Source organism: Podarcis pityusensis, assembly GCF_964106645.2.
Source record: "Podarcis pityusensis genome assembly, chromosome: 1".
Taxonomy (NCBI): domain Eukaryota; kingdom Metazoa; phylum Chordata; class Lepidosauria; order Squamata; family Lacertidae; genus Podarcis; species Podarcis pityusensis.
The window spans coordinates 50886554-50908405 of NC_138028.1; the positions used below are offsets into that span (position 1 = coordinate 50886554).

General features: G+C 40.9%; 1 protein-coding gene across 3 annotated transcripts in view; it reads left to right on the plus strand.

The window, feature by feature from the left end:
* Positions 1–21852, plus strand: part of AMBRA1 (autophagy and beclin 1 regulator 1) — a 145038-nt gene that overhangs the window by 107469 nt on the left and 15717 nt on the right. For all 3 annotated transcript variants that reach the window (XM_081001446.1, XM_081001448.1, XM_081001447.1), the window contains 3 exons: positions 3071–3210; positions 16876–16968; positions 17871–18064. In XM_081001446.1, the coding sequence (XP_080857572.1) occupies positions 3071–3210; positions 16876–16968; positions 17871–18064 (427 nt within the window). The remainder of the gene's footprint in view (positions 1–3070; positions 3211–16875; positions 16969–17870; positions 18065–21852) is intronic.

Consider the following 21852-nt stretch of genomic DNA (forward strand, 5'->3'; position numbering starts at 1 on the left):
TGGTTGTTGGCCATGCTGGCTGGGGCTGATCAGCATAGTAGACCAACACTAGGAGGGCCACAGTTTCACTATCAAGAGTTACTGCGTAACTCTCATACACTCAGTTAAGTCATACTCAAGACCTTGACCCAAATTTATGTGGATTTTAAGATGATGACAAAGCAGGCACTACAAATTCGCTACAGATTGGTGAGTACTGCTGTGTGACTAAATGAACCCTCACCAGGTAAATTTCCTTACTTGAACATAATTCTTCTCAGTCATATATTTCACATTATAGCAGCAACACTAAGAGCTTATTATGCCATACAGTACTGTTTTACTGTGAAATCAATCTGGTTGAGAGTTCTGAAGTGCCTTACAAACTTTGTATAGTTTTGTGACCAGGAGTGTAGCAAGAGTGTACTATATAGTCTTACGAAGTATTGCAGTTATCTGTCCCTGTATTAGTAAAGTGAGTGTTGTGCATGTAGAACAGGCTTCCTCAACCTCATCCTCCAGATGTTTTGAGACTGCAATTCCTATCATCCCTGACCACTGGTCCTGCTAGCTAGGGATCATGGGAGTTGCAGGCCAAAAACATCTGGAGGGCCAAGGTTGAGGAAGCCTGATGTAGAATGTATTAAGCCACAATGGGAAAAGGGTAGAAGGGGGTAGTGGTGTGGGGTTTGTGCTGCTATCATGCTGCTGTTAATGTGGGAAAAGTAGGAAAGTTGTCTCTGCAAATAAGTTGTTGGTAACTTTTATGTGCATGCAAGTGAAATTCATTCAGTTTGGTGTTTTTTAAAAATCATGTGCAAACTGTTAGGGAACACAGTTGTTAAATTTAAGTATGCCAGCCTGTGAGTAGGTGTGTATATATGTTAGTTGGCCACTAACCTAAAGCATGAACCCAGATAAATGTTCTTGAGAAACCTGAGGTCTTCAATTGGAGGAGGATGTACAGCAATTAACAGTGCAGCAAACACTCAGTTTGCATATCTGAGTAAACTACAGTTATTGATGTACAGTGGTACCTCGGGTTACATATGCTTCAGGTTACATACTCCACTAACCCAGAAATAGTGCTTCAGGTTAAGAACTTTGCTTCAGGATAAGAACAGAAATTGGGCTCCGGCAGTGCGGCGGCAGCAGGAGTCCCCATTAGCTAAAGTGGTCTTCAGGTTAAGAACAGTTTCAGGTTAAGAACGGACCTCCGGAATGAATTAAGTACTTAACCCGAGGTACCACTGTACTGTTATAATGTTCTTCTGGTCTGTATGTCTGTTTCCCACTAGCCTGCAGAGGAAATAAGCCATGATCCCTGACTTGGTGTTACAGTCAATTAGGGATTATGTATTCTTTTGCTCCCAAAAAGACGAGACCCAGCCTTAGCTACAGATCATGCTTTGGGAACTTGTGAAAGCATGATCTCTGGTTGAGGCTTAACACTAAACTGAAAATTATGATTTGCTTCTTCCTCATGCTAGCAAGGAGGATAAACACAGATCATACAGGCATAATCACAGTAAATCCATTCAGTATGGTTTAGATGACATGTGAACAAGGCCAGTGAGTGTGTAGTACAGCAAATGCAAGACATGGAGGCAAGCCTTGGAAACCAGATCTGCTAGCTGCTGTTCCTTAACAGGAGGCAATTGCCCAGGAGAAACTGTTTGTTTATGAAATAGGTTTGCAGTATAATCATGGGGTGTGTTCTTTTCATTCTGTCACACTTCAAACAATGCTTGTTTTCTGAATAAGTGCTGCTTTGCTCTTATAAATGCCTTTCTGCTATCATAACCCCATTAAAATTGGAGTGCATAACATAATCTCCATGGCAACTGATGCTATCAGTATACATAGGATTCTTCACTACCTAGTCAAAAGAATAAAAGAATAGGCAAATATGCTGAGATTGTGTAAGTATTGTAGAGAACACCAGGGACTAGACAGAAGCTCAATTGACACTGAATGTCTCTTACTCTGCTGAGCAAAATAAAAGGCCAAAGAGCACTGATGAATATCTTTTGGCAGAAACATTTGAGAAGAGTCACTTGATATTCTAGTAGGGTTGCCTTTTGTTGGTGTGCAACATTATTGATGTGTCATTGTTGTTGCTATAATTCTATAGACAATAAATGTTGACCAAGCTCACTATGGTAGGTATAGTAGAAGATATATTGCAAAAGAGATTCCTAGAGGATCAGAGGGTGGATGGAAAGCAGTGGTAAGGGTGTTCATCAAGATACAGTGGGATATAAGCACTGCTGGATATCAGCTGTCACAATACTTATACTGCGGTATGCTATTGCCTTGAACACCTCTCCTTACTTCTGGCCAACAGCATTGTATTCTCTGCTGCCTCATTCTGCTGGTGCATTATAACTTCTGCATTGTTGTGCAGTAGTGAACTGCATACATCACTGAAGTTCTGCATCCTACATGTATTATTATTATTATTATTATTATTACTACCCCACCCATCTGGCTGGGTTTCTCCAGCCACTCTGTACGGCTTACAGAATACAGTGGTACCTCGTGTTACATACGCTTCAGGTTACATACGCTTCAGGTTGCAGACTCCGCTAACCCAGAAATAGTGCTTCAGGTTAAGAACTTTGCTTCAGGATGAGAACAGAAATCGTGCTTCGGTGGCGCGGCAGCAGCAGGAGGCCCCATTAGCTAAAGTGGTGCTTCAGGTTAAGAACAGTTTCAGGTTAACTACGGACCTCCAGAATGAATTAAGTACTTAACCCGAGGTACCACTGTATATAAAACATAATAAAGCATCAAACATTAAAAACTTCCCGATGCAAGTAGTACGTCACATGGTTAACTTACGGTTGGCCCCTGTGAGAAAGAGGATGCTTGACCATCAACCTGATCCAGCTCTTTCCATCTTCTTACCCCAACGGCATCTTGCAGTCCCTTTCCCCATTCTAGAAAGACTGCTGTGTGGCTAACTTCTTATTCAGGTTGTTTAATACTTATTGTCCTTGTTCCTGAATTGCTGCGATAATTTTGGTCTTTTGGCAACTTGCTGTTACCTGTTTGAAGCATTAATGTATGTGTTTTTTCCCCCTTTCAGAGAGTATTCAACGTCTTGTACCCAATGCCTGCTGACCAAAGGAGACACGTCAGCATAAATTCTGCTCGCTGGCTGCCTGAACCAGGCTTGGGATTGGCATATGGCACTAATAAGGGGGACCTGGTGATTTGCCGACCGGAGTAAGTGCTTGGTTTAGAGCCTGAGGGCCTTCTCACCCTTAGGTTCATAGGAATTTTCTATCAGCAGTTCATCCTCAATTATAACGGAACTTTCAGTGATTAATTCCCCCCCGATAACTATTGCGGTGTTTGTTTCCTCCTTTAAAATTACCATAACTTCATATTTCATCTTCAATCTTTGAAGTTTATGAAAAGCAGGAACCATTGAGCAAATATAATATACCTATCAGGTACAATATAGCTTTCCAAAACTCTTGTGTCAGCCTCCCTGTTTTTTCTTCCTTTTGCATTTGATAATACTGTACCCTTCTCTTACCCAGGTGACTCATAATATAGCTATGAAGTTAACTTTTCTTGTTTGTTTGTTAAGAGGCAGCAGCTTAGAAATGGTAAATGAGTATGTTAACTGGAGGAATGTTCATTTAGGCTTCTATATTTTCTCACATCTTTGTCCCTGGGCTTAAATATGACTTCTAATAGGAAAGAAGCCCCAATATGTATGTAGTATTCAGTACAATGCAAATCACACGTCCGAAGTTCTCTAAATTTTGGGTCACCTTGTTACTCGTTATTTGGTTTGGCCTGTCTTAATTAAACACACTTTTTTATAGCACCTTTGAAAAGTTGACATTCATTTACCTGGAATCACAAATGTTGCTCATGTGTGGATGTCTGCTTTCTATGACCCAAACCAAACTTCATCCTAAACATGCAGCTGCTGTAGGAAACAGCTGTCACGTGTTTAATTACCCCCTGTGTCCTGTTATCAACAATCCTTATTTCCTCACCATCCATTCTCATCACTGGCTAGCAAGGGGAGCGTGGAATATTATGGTGTCAGATAATAGATAAATATGGTTCGATTTAACAAAGCTAAACGCATGTCTGCTGTATATCTAGCTTCCTCTGTCATAATGTCTAACAGAAAAAAAGTATGAGATTGCACAGGAAGTTGATTTCTTCCAATAGCCTAAATATACAAAAGAAGTACCATGGGGGAGGGAGGGGGAGGGAGAAAGGAAAGGAATTGAGTGTGATTAAAAGAACTTCATTAATCCATTTGTATCTTGGCCAGGGTACATTGTGGCGTCAAAGTTTGTTTGTTTATAGCTGTGTGGGCTACTTGGTGGTTATATTGATTTAGAATTACATTATTTTTTTAACCAGGGACTCCAGGTTAGCATACAGAAGTATGAATAAGATTCACACAACATAAAGATACAATTTAAAACTGGCAACAAAATACAAGATTAAAAACCCCAAAAGCTTAAAAATGGAATAAAAGGATGCAGTTCCTCAGAACCATCAATAATCTAAAATGCATGGGCAAATAGCAGCGAAAAATTTATAATGTTGGTGGCAGGGTGCCTCCTTAGTTCATTCCAAAGTTGGGCTGCTATCACAGAAAATGCCCTCTCGTTTGTGGAAGTAGCTAATATACAGCTAATAACAAGGGTTGGTGTACCCCAGATTAATGCCCAAGGCTCTCATCCTTTTCATGAACCCAAACCCTTGCCTGTCCTGTACACCAGGTCCCTCTTTCATTTTTATCTGTAAGATGTTTTGTGAACAGGAGACTAAGTAAAAATGGTTCTCTAATTGTACTTAGATGTGCACATATGTTCCCCGAAGGGCAATAAGGAAATATATCCAATTATTATGAAGTGACTCCAAAGAGAGAAGTAACCATTATTTATTTCAAGTTTGTAAAGTTTTCAGCCAAAGATTGGATTTCCCCCATGTATTGTTGACTAAGCTGAAAAGAATAATCCTAGCTTATGGGCTGGTGTCAGTGCTCTAAACATTATATTAATATGCATGATATAGAATACAGAATTATCATAAGCACAAATGTAAAAAATGTAATGTAAAATACAATTATACTATGATCCTGAGATTGCTTTTCTGTGCCACTTCATTTCTTCACAACCACGCATCATTGTGTGAGGGCAGCTTATTTTTCACCTAGTTTTGGGTATATAGCCCTAATGTATCTATCTATCTGTCATGTGTGTCTGGTTGCTAACACCATTTACCTGCCAGCCTTTTCAGTCATTAGAGACCCTGATGCATTGTTTACCTTTTAAGTGTAATCATTCTTGGCCAAGGTGACTGTTGAAGGCTAGATGGAGGTTCTGTAACCACCTGCGCCGCATCAAGCAATTGGTCCCTTACCTTTCCCGCCCCGACCTGGCCACATTGATCCATGCAACGGTCATCTCCAGGCTTGACTACTGTAATTCGCTCTACGCAGGGCTGCCCTTGAAACTGTCCCAGAAACTCCAGCGGGTGCAGAATGCAGCAGCAAGGCTCCTCACGGGGTCCCTGCCATGGGACCATATTCACCCAGTGCTTTTCCAGCTGCACTGGCTCCCAGTGGAGTACAGGGTCAGATTTAAGGTGCTGGTTTTGACCTTAAAGCCCTTCACGTACCTAAGACCCTCGTACCTACGGGACTGCCTCTCCCAGTATGCCCCACGGAGAGCCTCAAGGTCCATAAATAGCAACACCCTAGTGGTCCCGGGCCCTAAGGAAGTTAGATTAACTTCAACCAGAGCCCAGGGCCTTCTCAACTCTGGCTCCGGCCTGGTGGAATGCTCTGCCTCATGAGACCAGGGCCCTGCAGGATCTGATTTCTTTCTGCAGGGCCTGTAAGACGGAGTTGTTCCACCTGGCCTTTGGCTTGGAGCCAATTTGATTCCCTCCCCCTCTTTCTTTTTTCTTTTCCTTTCTCCTCCTGCGATGAGGCTACATTTTAATGTTTCAATATTTTAATGTTGTATTGTAATGTTGTTTTTAAGTTGTATTCATTCAACTTGTTTTTATTATTGCTTGTTAGCTGCCCTGAGCCCGGCCTTGGCTGGGGAGGGCGGGGTATAAATAAAAATTATTATTATTATTATTTATTATTATTATTATTATTATTATTATTATGGTCTCATTGTTAGCTGACATAGGTTAGCCATCAGACCCAACAAATTGCTTAGAGATCCCATAGATTAAATCCTTATTTTCAAAGTTACCATGGCAAAGTTACCAAGGTTGGACCAAGCATTAGTATGTTTGTCTTTGCTGACAGAACACAAAATGGGAGAATTTTGTGGCATACTTACTTTTATTAAAGTGGACACAGGCATTTAACAGAAGGAAATTTTGCCTTTGCATTCCTGTGGTACCTTTCCTACATGTTTATGGATTTAGGATCAGCTTATTTAATAGCTGCAAGCTTCTTGTACAGTGTGTATGTGAATTATTTTGCTTGCTGCTTTCTGTACCCCTGGGATATGTTAAAGCATTGACTAATGTGATGCTCCTTGCTTGTAGCTAGACAGCTCAGATATTTTCAGTGTAGAAGTAAATGGGCAACTTAGCAGTCCAGTCTGCTTGTCATGTTGAATATAAAACCCTGGAGTCTTTGTGGATCTTAAATCATTTCAGTGTGCTGAAGAGCATTCACATACAATAGTTACATATTGAGCAGCTTTCTCTGAGTATGCCAAGGACTTTTCTGAGTATATTTGGCACTTGGTAGTTTATAGTAATAATATTAACATATCACTACTTTCATATCAAAGGGACACAGGTGGCACTGTGGATTAAACCACAGAGCCTAGGACTTGCTGATCAGAAGGTCGGCGGTTCGAATCCCCGTGACAGGGTGAGCTCCCGTTGCTTGGTCCCTGCTCCTGCCAACCTAGCAGTTCGAAAGCACGTCAAAGTGCAAGTAGATAAATAGGTACCGCTCTGGCGGGAAGGTAAACGGCGTTTCCGTGCGCTGCTCTGGTTCGCCAGAAGCGTCTTAGTCATGCTGGCCACATGACCCGGAAGCTATACGCCGGCTCCATTGGCCAATAAAGCGAGAAGAGCGCCGCAACCCCAGAGTCGTCCGCGACTCGACTTAATGGTCAGGGGTCCCTTTACCTTTTTTTACTTTCATATCCATATATCCAAATAAATAAACAAAACAAACATATAAATCTTTCTGGTTATTCATTCTCCTTTTAGATGTTAATGGATCTATTTTTCTAAAAAGATCCAGGAGACTGCCAGTTGACAAATTCTGTCTGCCATTTCCTTATGGAGTTATTATTCATATGTGGTTCTGAATATCACTCCAGTTTTATATAATGACAGAATCAATGGGTAAATCCAATGCATTTCATTTACCAGCTTTATTAATACCCCTTTGTGTTGTGTACTTACTATCAAATACAAGTTTGGTTTATTTGATTACCTCTTTTTGATGATAACTCTTGTCATTAAAATTCTTCCCTTTATTGTGCAAGATGCTCTAGCTTTTTTGTTTTTGCTAAATAAAGCCACCTGAGTCATTTTTCCTTTTCTTCACCAATGAATGGACGTTCTTATTAACTCACCTTTTCCCTAACGTATTTAGAATATTCTTATTTCACCTTGGCAAGCTGAAGTCCTTCTATGTAGTTCTTTCTTTTCTTTTCTCAGTAGCTCTTTTGTTACTGCTGTCAGAAAGTGGCACGTTCCTGCAGTCTGGGTTTCTCAAGCTGTCCAAATCCCAGCCTCCCAGGATTTCTCCCCTGATGGTACAGATAAACTGTGTTAGTTTATTCAAAGGACACATCTGGAGCATATATTGACCGTTTTTTACAGGCATCTATCCCAAGATACTATGAAGTCACACAAAACAGCTTTCAAAACTCTTTTTCTTAGGTAATAAAATGTGTAATGCCTATTCACTTGTGGCAAATTCACAATAATTTATGAAAAACTCAAACCCTCTTTAGGTTTTTTTTTTTTTTTAAGTAAACATGTGAGTGGCAGTTGGGGGGTAGCAGGGATGAGTGCACTAATTCTTTCCTCATTACTGTTTCATTACCCTCCACAAGTTGGAGGGTGAACTTCTGAAGCTGGGAGCCTCTATGTGGACAGGAGAGTTACAGGATGGCAACAGGGGGACAGAGCTAGCCCCCTTGCCTCCTTTTTTCCCTTCACAACAAGAAGGAAAGCCTGGCTTTAGTGATTCATGTTTTTTATATTCTAAATTATGATCAGCTGAACGTTGGTGTTGTAATGTTGTTCACTGAATACCTAGAAAACTATTTTTTTAAAGATCACATTAGAGCAAGGGTGAGGAACCTTTGGCCCTGTGAGTGTTGCAGGACTACAACTCCCACCATCCCTGACCATTGTTGTCCAGTTGCTGGGAGTTGTAGCCCAACAATTACCTGGAGGGTCGCCACTTATCCAACCCTGCATTAGAGGACATAACCTATGCAAATAGGCACTTGGCAGAAACAAAATAGACTGGAAAGAAAATGCCAAAGTTAAAACAATAGCATCTTAGTCATACATTAGTAAACAGGTGAGGGAAAAGATTCAATTCACCAAATATCAGGTGGTAATGTATGCTTTAAATAAGGAATAGTAAGCAAAAAGCCACGAACATTTGAAAACAGAATTAGAAATAAGATGTAAAGGCTAACAGAGGGCCAGAAGACCAAGAAAGTGAATATACAAAAATAAACGATGAAATTGAAGCAAGAGATGGAGGATGGATACATATAAAAGAAAATGACATCTTGCTTGAATATCTCTTCCCAAAATGACATATTTGCGACTGATAAGTAGTTGGATCAGCCTTTGCTTTCTGCGCCACATGAATAGACCCCTCTTTCAATGGAGCATTAAGAACCTCGGTCATTCAGAGTCTCCCCTGCTCCCAACCTCAGCCAGTCTAATGAGCCAGAATGAGCAAGGATCAAGTATGCAAGTGGTCACTTTTACCTCTCAGGCTGCAAAAGGTTACCAAAATAAATCCATATGAACATGTCAGTCGGAGACAGTTTGAACACCCAAAAGCAATTCTGTAATTAATGTGGAGTCTGTCTGAGCGAATGAAATTGTTTTATCCACAAGGAGCTTTGCATATTGGTCACAACAAGCAGCTTAGGACGTTACTATTTCCCTCTGAGGGTCAGATTGTAACAGGTCTTTTGCCTTTTGGAGTAGCTCCTCTGGAAGGCACTGTGCAGACGAAATGGTGGCAGAAAAGTAAACTCTTGTCTGCCATCACCACTGTGGAAATAGGACTCAAATGCACTCTAAGCCATATGTGAGTGGCTTATGCAATAGCTATAACACATAGTTTATGATGCTAGTAACCAATCAGTATATTTGGTGGGTTCTCCATTTCTCTCTGACTGTTCCTTACTTGCAGCTTTTGAGGGAAATTTTAATGCAAAGAGTTAGGTTCTGCATGTTTCTCTATAAAGACAAATAAGAACACTAAATAAAAATAACGAGGAAAGCGTAAATAGCCCTACTTTTCCATAGTTTTAACGTCTGTTGCTTTTTGCCATGTCCTCCTCTACTCCCAAAAAATGTCATCCCTGAATTTGGAGGTGTAAAGATTTTAAGATAGCACATGCTGATTTGTAATGTAATTTTAGAAGTTGGGGTAACACAACTGGAATAGCCAGGTAATGGGAGGAGAGCTGTAGTTCTACAACGTGGCTGAGTGGTGAAGAGGAATAAGGGACAAGGCAGTTTCTCCATTTGCTCAATTGAGTAGGAGACAGAATGGCAAGAGAAACAGCCCCCTAACTGGAAATGAACGTAATGTGACTGGTGACATGACTCAAATCTTAGTTACCAATTGGGACGATGCACAAGGGAGGGATTTTTCCTATACTATCTCTTTCTGTTCTAGAGAATGTGTATATGTGTGTGTGAAAACATCTAAGGTTCAAATTACAGCTTACTTCAAAGATCTTGCTATTACTTGTATATAATCATGGTAATAACTTGGGAGCTGTAAGCTGTGTGCATTATTCTCTTGAGGTATAGGGTTACTCTTACAGTTTGTAATGTTATTGACTTTGCTTTGTGCAAATAATTTTCTTCTATTTTGAGCTAGTTTTTGTTTTTGTTTTGTTTTTTTAAGAAAAAAGGTTTTGAAGTTGTTAGCCTTAAGTGTTAAGGTTGGGTTGATCATTCTTGGAACTTAAAAATCGGCTCAACACTACCTAGCCTTAAAGAGTACATTGAAGTTTAAGATGCTCTTAAGAGCATAACACAATTTAAAATATGCTGTAAAGCTTTAGAGCAGTTCAAGTAGCTTAAAGATTTTAAGTAGCTCTCTGCTCTGACAGGACCTAAATAGCTTAAGCTATTCCAAGGGATCAAAACAATGTAAGCAGTGGTAGCATTGTTATCATTTAAGTAGCTGAAGTTCTAGGCTATCAGCATGGTTTAAATGGTTTGTTCAGTTTGTAGATTCTGATTTTTAATCTCTCCAGTAAACTAACAAGCTCCATGTTTTGTAGAACATCTATGCAATAAACTTGGACCGTGGAGTTTACAGTCAAATAATGCAACCCTCTGTTTCTAGCCTGGAATGAGGCCATTTATATTTTTATTTACACATAGACACACAGACTCCCCCTGGGCAAGCTTAAGTCTTGCATCACCAATTCAACTAGCTTCAGTAAAAGGACTTGCTTATTTTTCACATTTTAGTCTGTTGGGTCAATTCAGTGCCTATCGGTATCAAACTTTTCATGGCATCATTTAAAAACATGTTTGTTTGTGAGTTACCTTGAGCGTCTGAAAAACGTGAGAAAGAAATACATATTGCCAACCTCATTTTGCAGGTTTTGAGAAGCTGGGATTAGATTCCAGCAGCATGACCAGCTCCATTGCTGTAGGCGTTTTCATTGTGGTGTGAAAATTGCAGGTACTTACTGGATAGTGCCCATAGAGAGAGTCTTGCATACAATGCCCAGAGTAGTTTTGAAATAGTTCTCTTAAGTCTATGGAAAACAAGAATATGTGCATTTACACTACGTAGTTCTTTAAAGATTACTACCTGGGCAACTTTGGGAGGAAGAGTGGGATATGAGAGTGTGTGTGTGTGTGTGTGTGTGTGTGTGTTACACAGTTGTGTCTCCTTTCAGCAGTGCCTTGCTGTTGAAGAAAATATTAATTCTTCAGAGTGAAATTGACTAGAGTAGAAGCTACTTGAAGTTGAATTCTGCCACTTCATCACTGTGCATGGGGACTGGAAATGATTGCAATTAGGAATTAACAGACACTCTTCAAACAGCAAGAAGAAGCAGAAAAAGTTGTTGCTGGAAGTCCAGTATCTTCATAAAGTGTGTGTGTGTAGGGGGGAATCACTTCCACGGTGTATAGATTACAATCTGAGAAGCAGCCGTGGTCCCTACTACCAATTATTACTATGATCCAGAGGAGACATCTCCCATTCATAATATAGCATATCTCAGAGGATTCTTGGAGGTGAATGGTTTTTTTTTTTTAAAAAAAGATGCGCCTTCAGTATCAACTGTTTGGGCTTCTGGAGACTGTAGCAATGCAAAGCAAACTCTAGAGGGTCAGTTTAATAAATGTTAAATATGTCATTGAACATAAAATCAGGAAGCTTAGCATTCGAGTCCAGCAAGTTTTTAGACCTCATGGCTGCTGAGAAAAGGTTAAAGTCATACAGGAGTGGTTTTTTAATTAAAAAATATATATCAAACGTGTGGATAGCGTTTCTAGCAGGCAAGAGGTCATACCTGCCCCATCATTATAAGTCTCACCTCTTTACTATATTTCCTGGGCCCTGCTCACCCTCTGTAGAACACCTTTTGCCCCTTAGATGCCAGTGCACAGTCTCTAGTTACTGGGTAAATTTACTGGGTAAATGAATAAATGGATGCATATCTTTTTGGTTTATAGATTGGATTTCTGATCATGAAGGCACATTTTTAGTATACTTCCAGAAACGCCCTACAACCATTCCATTTGTTGCTACTGCTGCTATTGTTCTGTGAATGGTTTTGAACTGTCCTCCCAAATCTCTCTCTCTCTCTCTCTCTCTCTCTCTCTCTCTCTCTCTCTCTCTTGCTTTGCTTGAATGTAGGGCATCCTTACTGCCTTGGCAGGGGATTCTCACAAAAATGTTGTTTTGACACGGCTAAATTTTCTATTCTTAAGCCCTGTTTGGTAAATTTGATCCAAGCAGTAGCTGGTGTACAAGGGCTGTTAGGAGAAGATACAGTATGCTGCTATTAAGGCAGTAAAATGTCAGTGGTCACCTATGCCTGTTGTGCTGGTCTTGATTTAAAAAAACAGCATGAGTTTGAACAGAATCCATTTGCTAATCCTATTTGTTTCGTTAGCATGCCTGTTTGTGCAGTCACTTACTGCTCAGCCAATTATCTTAACAGTATTGGCGTCTTTCCTAAAACAAACACCAAAACTGCAGGATATGGGCTTCTTGTTTCCTTTGCCTAGTGTTTCTGTACGCATGCACATTAGAAGGGAATGACTTATTTGGATGAGTGAAACAAGTCCACATTCTGCACATGATGGGTCTTAAGTGGAAGCTTTTGCATTAAGAATCCATTATCTTCTTCTATCTTGAAGCCCATTCACCACCTCAGCTCTTCAGACAGGCACAGCAATGGCATTTCTTAGCTTCACCCAGAATGAAGACTGTGTCTTCATATGGCAATTCCAGGAATCTGCCTTGTGACCTTAGGTCTGTATGGTATCCAGTTTGCTCTAGGTTTGCCTTTATTCTGAAACCCTGAAGCCTGCTTCAATAGAGGCTAAATGTTCAGTTCACAAAGAGGCAGAATTGCAGCTGTACATTTGTTTCCTGTAGATCTTGCCTCATGTTTAAATCTCCAGTTGTCCCTGATTTTAATGTGTGTGTGTGTGTGTGTGTGTGTGTGTGTGTGTCATTTGAGCAGCAGTAAGCATTTACCTCACAGCATGGAAGAGCTGCTCATGTGGAATGTAGCTGAGAATAATCAGGTTGCATATGTGATGCCAGATAGCTACAAGTGTTTTCACCTGTTTCCAGAAAGAAACACAGTTTGAATCACCTCTGCAGTTGCATTATTTACTCTGCCAATCAATGTACCTGGGAAAGTATGGAACAAGCATGGAATAAACAGTTATGGGACTTATCCTGGATACTCATTTGTTTTTGGGGGGTTTTTCTCTGGCTTTCCTTATGCGTTTTTAAATTTATAGTTCCCATCCTTCCAAGTAAATCTAACATCTAGGTTAGATTTCTGCAACAGCTTATATGTGGGGTTTTCTCTGAAGATGGTTCAGAAACTTCAGCTAGTGCACAATTCAGCAGCCAGGTTGCTCACCCAGGCAAGATGGTTTGAGCACATAACGCCAATCCTGGCCCTACTACGCTGGCCGCCAGTTAGTTTCTGGGCCCAGTTCAAAGTGCTGGTTTTGACTTATAAAGCATTAAAGGGCTTAAGAGTGCAATACCCCAAGGACCGCCTCTCCCCATGTTAACCAACCCAGACACTGCGGCTGTCACCTGAGGCCATTCTTTTGAGTGCCGCCTCTGTGAGAGGTCCAAAGGGTGGCAACACAAGACTGGGCTCCCCACTTATGGCTCCTGAGGGAGCTTGCCTGGCACCTCCAATACCTGCACCCTTGATCTCCGCATCCTGCCTAATTACCATTTCCAAACTAGTGGTCTGCTTTTAGCCCCTTCGAATCATTCAAATGATTGGTCCCCTGATTTTTGCAAGGGCCAAAACGTTCATGTAAAGTCCCCCTTCTTTCAGTTGGCAGCAGAGCAGCATTCAAAACGCCCATTGTTCTAGGCGCGGTTTGTGACTGGGAATTTCATTAATGCGAGCAGTTTCTGAGCTCTGGGCCTTAGTACTGCGCCTAAGATTTCTTTCTCCCACTTCCAGCTGCTCTCTGAGGACTGGAGAAGTAATAGTAATAATAATTTATTATTTAAACCCCGCCCATCTGGCTGGGTTTCTCCATATGAACCCACATAGGAATATTGAGGGGCGCGGCAGGGGACGTATGGATTTTTTTCCCCAGTCTTCAGATGAGGACTAGACCATGTGAAAAATGAATATAAGGTTTTAGTAGTTCATTCATTTTCAGCTTTGTAATCTTGTTATAAAAAAAGCATGCCTGGACATTCCGTTGCGGCACCCATAACCTAGGTTTAAGGTGAAATTTAGCTCCTAGCTTTCATATCTCAGTTTCCAACACTTCAGCAGAGTATAGAGGGGTGTTAAAGGCTGTGTTTACAGCATCCTGCAAAAAAAGCAGGGAGGGATGAAAATGCTTATTTTACATTGTCTTAAAACTATGAGGGCAAGTAATGACACTGGATTCTTTGCTTTCTTGCTGGTAGAGCAAACTTAGTTCCAGAACTCCTATCTGAAAAGGTGGTCAATCTGTACCTCCTTTATTCTGGCTGGGATGGTGCAGTGGGGGAAATACAAGCTCAAATAATGACTGGATTAAGATCCTCACTGCTGCCGATATTTTGTGTTGGGAAGGGTGCCTGACAGAAGCTTATTATGGAGCCACAGGCTCTGCTGGAATACCTTGTTTGCTGCAGCCCAAAATTAAAAATGGGAAATGAGGATTTTTTTAGTTTTTATTTTATTTCACTCTGTGTAAGATATTATAAATGCAGAGATTTTGATTTACATCTTCCTCGGATTTAAGTGACAGATGGCAACCTATTCCTAGTATCCTGCCAAATCACCTCGGTGCTTGCTTGTTACATTGAGACTGCAAATATGCTAGTTAATCTACAAGGGGAAAGTTTGAGAATTTGGAATGAAACCTTCTACAGAGGCCTGCTATCTTGATCTTTTGTGCTTTTGACTGTCATAGCTGAATCCAAATTTGCATCCAGTAGGAGTTGTTTTTATAGCATAAGCATTTTAGCACCACATGTGAAGGTAGCTTCAAAGGTTACAAATTTCCCATGTGGAAGAGCATTTGTTGGGACAGTGTGGAAATTGTTACATGACACATCTGTAGTTATGTTCAGTTGTTGCTCTCCATTTTGTTTCTATGTTTGCACAAAGTACAAAACTTGTGTGAGTGTTGCAAGTAACAATCTTCACACAGTTTACACATTTTTTCTCCACTGAAATACAGAAAGCCTCCCATTTATACACGTTCAATATGTGTGCAACCATGTATTTGCACATTGTGCCGAACCTGGAAGTGACCCAGAAACGTCATAAAGACATCACTAAAAGGGCAGAATGGGATGTTTGCAGGCTTTTTCAATGAGTTTCAGTTATACACGATTTCCCCAATCCATGTGGTGCCTCGGAACATAACCCCCACATAAACGGGGCTGTCTGTATTTTGTAGAAAATCTGCAAGCACTCCTTAACAGGCATGTCTCTTATTAATGAAGTGTGTTGCTTTTGTTGTAGGGCACATGTTCAGACAGTTAGCTTCCAGAGCTTTATTATGCTAAACAGTGCTCAAGACACTTGTGGAACACTTCTTCAGTGGAGAGCCAGTGTGGTGTAGTGGTTAAGAGCGGTAGTCACGTAATCTGGGTAACCGGGTTCGTGTCTCCGCTCCTCCACATGCAGCTGCTGGGTGACCTTGGGCCAGTCACACTTCTTTGAAGTCTCTCAGCCCCACTCACCTCACAGAGTGTTTGTTGTGGGGGAGGAAGGGAAAGGAGAATGTTAGCCGCTTTGAGACTCCTGAAGGGGAGTGAAAGGCGGGATATCAAATCCAAACTCTTCTTCTTCTCTACTTCATGTGTCTTAAGTCAACAAGGGACCTGTGCAATCACAAAATTTGTTAAGCTGACCTTGGGGACCTTTCACACCTGACTGAGCTTCTCCCTACTCAGAAGCTCTTAATATATGCCCTCAATATGCCATACTTCCAATTTTTGTTGCTGTGAGCAAGACTAGGCTGGGGATGCTGCTTGTCACATGGGTTCAGAGAGTGACTACAGAAAGCATATTATGTCTGTCTTAAATTTTAGTTCCATTAGGTTAGTTAGATGCGCTTCATGATTTTCTAGTTTTCTTGCTCCCATATCTTGGAATGTCCCTAATGGCACTATCTTGAGGACTCCACAATTCCTTGGAGTCTTGGGTGGGTAATTAGCACAGCTGTTATTAGTTTCTAGGACTTCAATGCAGAATAGATGAAATTTGAAGGGGAAGTGAAAGCATACTGAAGTATGTGCATGTGTGTCAGACAGGTGCTTCTTGATAAACCTAAAGTAAAATAAAGCTACACTTTCTTGACTCAGGTAGGCCTAATCCATTTGTCAGTCAGGTACCAGGCTAATGGTAATGCCATAAATAAGCCAGGCAATAATTATGTGGCTGCTTATAGGGGCCACACATACGAACAGTCTTGCATGCAAAATGACACCTGAGCAATATGGTCCTGTTTATGGAGCTTTACTGATGCATGTGTTCCTCAGTAGTCATACTGCCTGATCCTTTAAGAAGGCCTTCTGCTGCCATTAGGCATCATAGGCCGCTGCAACTGAATGTTTTGACAGGGTTAGTTTATATGTAGCTACCATAGTTTACAGCCGCTCTTCACGCAAATAAGATTTATAACTTGCTACTTCTGAACATTCATAGCAATGTGCTGAAAATAACCGAATCCAAGTAGAAAATCTCAGAATGCAAATAACTCTCCACATAGTAGCAACCCTGATCACAGGTGAACGGACAGGTTTGTGGGACCCGGCCTGATTATATAGTTCACATTTTGAGAATATATGCTGCAAGTTCTGAAACTGATTATTTTGCCAAGTATAGTAGCATGTTTACGTCTTCCTATAGAGATCTTATGGAGAAAAATGTCTTAATTTCCCATTTTCCTTTTGTATGGCAGGGCCTTAAACTCTGGGGTTGAGTACTACTGGGACCAGCTGAATGAGACCGTCTTCACTGTGCATTCCAACAGCAGGAGTACCGAGCGGCCTGGGTGAGTCTTGGAGGATGAGTGTAGGGGCAATCAGTCATAGCTTGGGAACACATGCTGAGCTGTATGTTTCTTCCATCGAATTTACAAGGGCTGGTTATGCCTGTGTTTCCCTCTTATGATGGCTGAATATTTAAAACTTATCTTCCCTTTGGCACTTGACTGACTACCAGTGGTTACGTTTGGTCTATTCACTGGTGCAGGCTGAAATTTTAAAATACATCTGTCAACTGCGGTCCTTCTAGCTGCCAGTCATACCCTCATTTAAGTCATTTGAGAAGCTATATGTGCTTTGTGTGAAAATGTTACATGAAATAGAAATAAATGATGGTAAGGGAAATGCTGCGAGGCGAGACTAGTTACAACCTAAAACAGAGAATCTGGCACTAACACTGAGGTCTTTAACAAAAATCATTCATAGAGATAAAAGGTAGAGGATAGCTAAATAGACATTTTGACTACCCTCTAGATCAGGCATGTCCAACTCCCCAGAGACTGTGATCTACTCCCAGTATAAAAAAACTGGCAGTGTTCTACTCATTGTCCTTGGAAGGAGGAGGAACGTGCATGGGGTGGGTGGATTGCCCAGAGTTGTTGAGCTTTTTTGGGGGGGGGGGGATTGCACAGTTTTTTAGCTTTTTGTACTCAATAAGCTGGTTGGACATCCCTGTTCTAGATCATGTTTAGCCAGTATAGTGTCCTCCAGATGTTTTGGATGAAAACTTCCAGCATTGCCAGTGGTCAGGGATGATGCAAACTATAGTGCGCAACTTCTAGATCATTGTACAAAGAAGACGCTTACGGTGTTCACTGAAGTGCAGGACAAATTACTGATAAATTACTGTTTTCAGGGACACAGACAATGTTGTGTGTTTACCCTTCAGTTTCTTTCTGTCTCTCTTTAGAACTAGCAGAGCCACATGGAGGACAGACAGGGACATGGGTCTAATGAATGCCATAGGCCTGCAGCCACGGAACCCAACTACTTCTGTGACATCACAGGGCACACAGACTCTGGCTCCTCAGCTGCAGAATGCAGAGACACAAACGGAGAGGGAAGTTCAGGAACCAGGAGGTTCTGCTTCAGGGACTGCAGAAGGTTAGAACTGATGTAAAATAACCAAAACTCTTATACACTGTCTAAGGGAACATGGGATGTGATATTCTTAAAAGTAGAATCTCTCTACATATAAAACCTGCCATAGCCACAGCCTTCCTTGATAGAGTGAAATAATCTTGTAATTTTTCCAGCATAGGTTACCTTCCTTTTGGTCTTCACACCTCTTGAGCTTGTTGTTGAGGCTTGCATCTAAAACATTATCAATAAGCCAACAAATTGCTGCTCCTTCCTCAGATTAAAGAGTGCCAAAGATTCTAGCAAAGGAAACTTTTCCTCTCTGTGTCACTTGCAGAGGTTTAGAAAACATTTCTCTCACACATAACAGACCACAAACGTTGTGTGAATTGCAAACATTTGCAAGTATGTTGGGGACTTCACTGAATGATGACAAGCAACTGATGGAAATCAGTTGTTGGTCACCAGCACTGTGTCTCCTCCTGCGCTCTTCTCTGTTGTTGTTTTTCTGCCAGCAGGTGCCCACATCTAAATAATGTTTTGATGCTTAGCTTCTGAAATAATGCTTGCCACCTACCCATAGTCTCTTTGGGAACATATGTTTCACTTAGACCTTAAGTATACTCTTTGGGGGGGGGGGGGAGAAGTACCAGAAGGCCAGACCTCAAGAGATACTGAATAACTGGCTTGATCTGGACTGTCTGAATACTAATAGGGCAAATCATTCCCTTCCACTAGCTGTTTGGAAACACTGCCCACCCTATGTTCTGACTTCAGTATATTGATTTGTTTTTATTATTATTCCTGTGCAACTCTGAGAGCTAGAGACTTTTAAAAGTTAAAGCTGGGATTCTGGAAATTCTTGTGAACGTGCTGGGTTTCAAGCTGGAAGCCAGATTCCTCCCACTGGTGTCATTTGTAAAAGGCGACTGACACAGAATGCATCAACCTGTGCACATAAGAAGGTTCACCAGAAAATCAGATTGTTTGGAGTCATCCATACTAAAGTAAATCCTTAAAACAATTCTATAGTGCTCCTGTTTATCAGCTGCCCTGTCATAGATGCTAGGCTTCCTTTGAACAAAGATATAGGGGTCTTTTCCACTTGCACTAAATAGAGATAGAGCATGTTAGTTTGTAGGACATAACACCTTGACTTGTCATCTCAGTAAGCAATTCACTTTTTGTTACAGGCACAGCTTCCGCTCGCAGCAGTTGTAAAATCAGTTACTGTGAAGTGATTGCAATCTTTCCTTCAGGTTTCTATTTGAGGATAAATTCAGAAAGTAGATTTGCATCAGATATCAGGAACCACCACATTTGTCAGTAGATTGAGTGGATAATAATTGTGTTTGCTTCTAATGCTGAACTGTAGCTCCCCTACCCCCTGCTCTCCCAGCATGACCACCAGGAGAAAATTGGAAGCTTGTTTTCCCTATTTTTTATTATATATAGTCAATGTTACTTGAGAACCCTAAATTCTGCTCAGTCTTTAGTATAGCTTAATAAAGCAAGCCCTCTTCATAAAATGCAGTTTGAGATTGACTTCTTTTAGTAAATCATAGGTAAGACAAACCACAGTTTGTCCAGGTTTGGATGTCACAGTGTGAAGGAGAAACTTTTATATATATATATATATATATATATATATATATATATATATGAATGATATTTTATTGAAAACATTTCAAATATAAAGCAGTAAACGAAAAAGAACAAAACACACAACTGTGTAAGGGGGGGGCGGGCAACATTGTATGAATATATCCAAAAAAGAGAAGGAGAAACTTTCCAATTTCTCTTTCTGACATTGACCAAAGGAGGAGGGCCTGTGAAGTCCTGAGGCTTGCTGCAGCTCATCTTTATAATATTAAAACATGGTTTAATGTTACATGTGACCACAGAAACTGACTAATGCTGTGGGTTGGGGGTTGGTGTAAATACTATAAAGTTATTCTTTCTTCTCTGCATAGCTCTCTTGAAGAAGATATGTGGCAGCAATTTTACCCAATTATTATTTTAACTGAAGACAGATAAACACTAAGGGTAAACCCAGACGAGTATTTTACATGTATTTCATTTCACTTTTGCTCCTTATGAATCTCCACATGCTTCTTCCTCCCAAAATTAGACTCAGTAGCATTTTGTTTCCTATATATTTTTTTCACAATAAACATTGAAAAAGAGATTGAAGAACTTCAAGAAAATATGATACAGCGGCCAGTGACCAAGATCAGAATTAATGATGTGCTAAAGTGGCCCTTGGAATGTAAAATGTTGTTTACCTTCCCGCCGGAGCAGTACCTATTTATCTACTTGTACTTTGACGTGCTTTCTAACTGCTAGGTTGGCAGGAGCAGGGACTGAGCAATGGGAGCTCACCCCGTCACGGGGATTTGAACCGCCGACCTTCCGATCAGCAACCCTTAGGCTCAGTGGTTTAGACCACAGCCACCCATGTCCTTGTAATGACTCATATTCACTGCTAAAGAATAGATGTAAAAATAAAATGTGATAATGATGCTGGGATAAGCAAATACATAGGAAGGACAAAACATCAGTCTAGACCTACCATACAAAAGCACGTACTAATTTAAATGAGGTAGAAAATTTCTTAAGGCACAACTAATGCATACAGTGATGGGTCCTTGGAATAGACTCCACCCTCAAAAAAATATCAGTAGCCATTCACACGAAGTGCCACATCATAAGATAAGCAACCATGCTCTACTCTCACCCACAAGACAAAATAAGAGTCAAATTTTGTGTTTCCTTTATTTGAAATATGTCCACACTAACTAATGGCAACTTACCCCGGGGGACTGGAGGAGGAGAAAGAACAGGCAAAATTAAAGTTAACAAAGAAGACTGACATGGAGGGCTTGAAACAGTATTCAGACCTCATCTTTTAGAACTAAATATTTACTGTTCAGTCTAAACATGCTCAGATTGCTACTGGGTAGCAGAGTTCCTAATGTCTTCCACTTTAATTGATTAAGCTGAGAGAATTTAGAATTCCTGTTTCCCAGGTTTCCCATCAGTAATTTGATAGTTCATAAAGATAAGGTGTGGATGCCTCTGCAAGTCCTCACTACTACAGTTTATCTCACCCCCAATAGTAAGCTTTTGGGAAGGGAAGGGGACCAGCGGAGAGGGCTGGCTCCAAGCATTGCTGGGCTTGGTGCTTTCTCAGAAAAAGCCTGGAAAGCCCACATTTCCCCCAGAGCTTAGAACAACTGAACTGCTTACAAGGCAAGCCAGGGGGTGAGGAGAAGCTCAGCCATAACTATAAAAGTGAAGCAGTATTCTCTGCCAATCAAGTAACACAGTTAGGATTCAAAAATTCCTGAGTGAATATCCCAAGTCTGCCATGAACCCGCCATGCAGCCTTTGAAATTGATTGAATTTGTAAAATGGAATAAACATTTCCTACAGTATTTCCCCAGGAGGTTTTGTGGATTAATTAGTATTTGTAAAGAGCTTTGTTGATGTAAATCATTATGAGACTGAATAGTATTGGTGGCACTCAGCAGGATGATAACAGACATTACTCAGTTGGTTCAGTGATTACTTTGGAAGAAGTCAGAAAAGGAGAAATGTGTATTACAAATGGCTTGGATTGCAGGCTTTCTTAATATGTATAATACTTTGCCAGGGCAGGGCACTTTTTATCACAGGTATCATGTGGAAAGACCTACAGCATAGCATTAGAAACAGGTCTTTGTCGCGTTGGTAAATGTAGCCCGTTTCCCCTTCTGCAGGGTTCTGCAGAGATTGTCTTTCTGAGAGTCTCTGCTCCTTCTTTGGAAGGA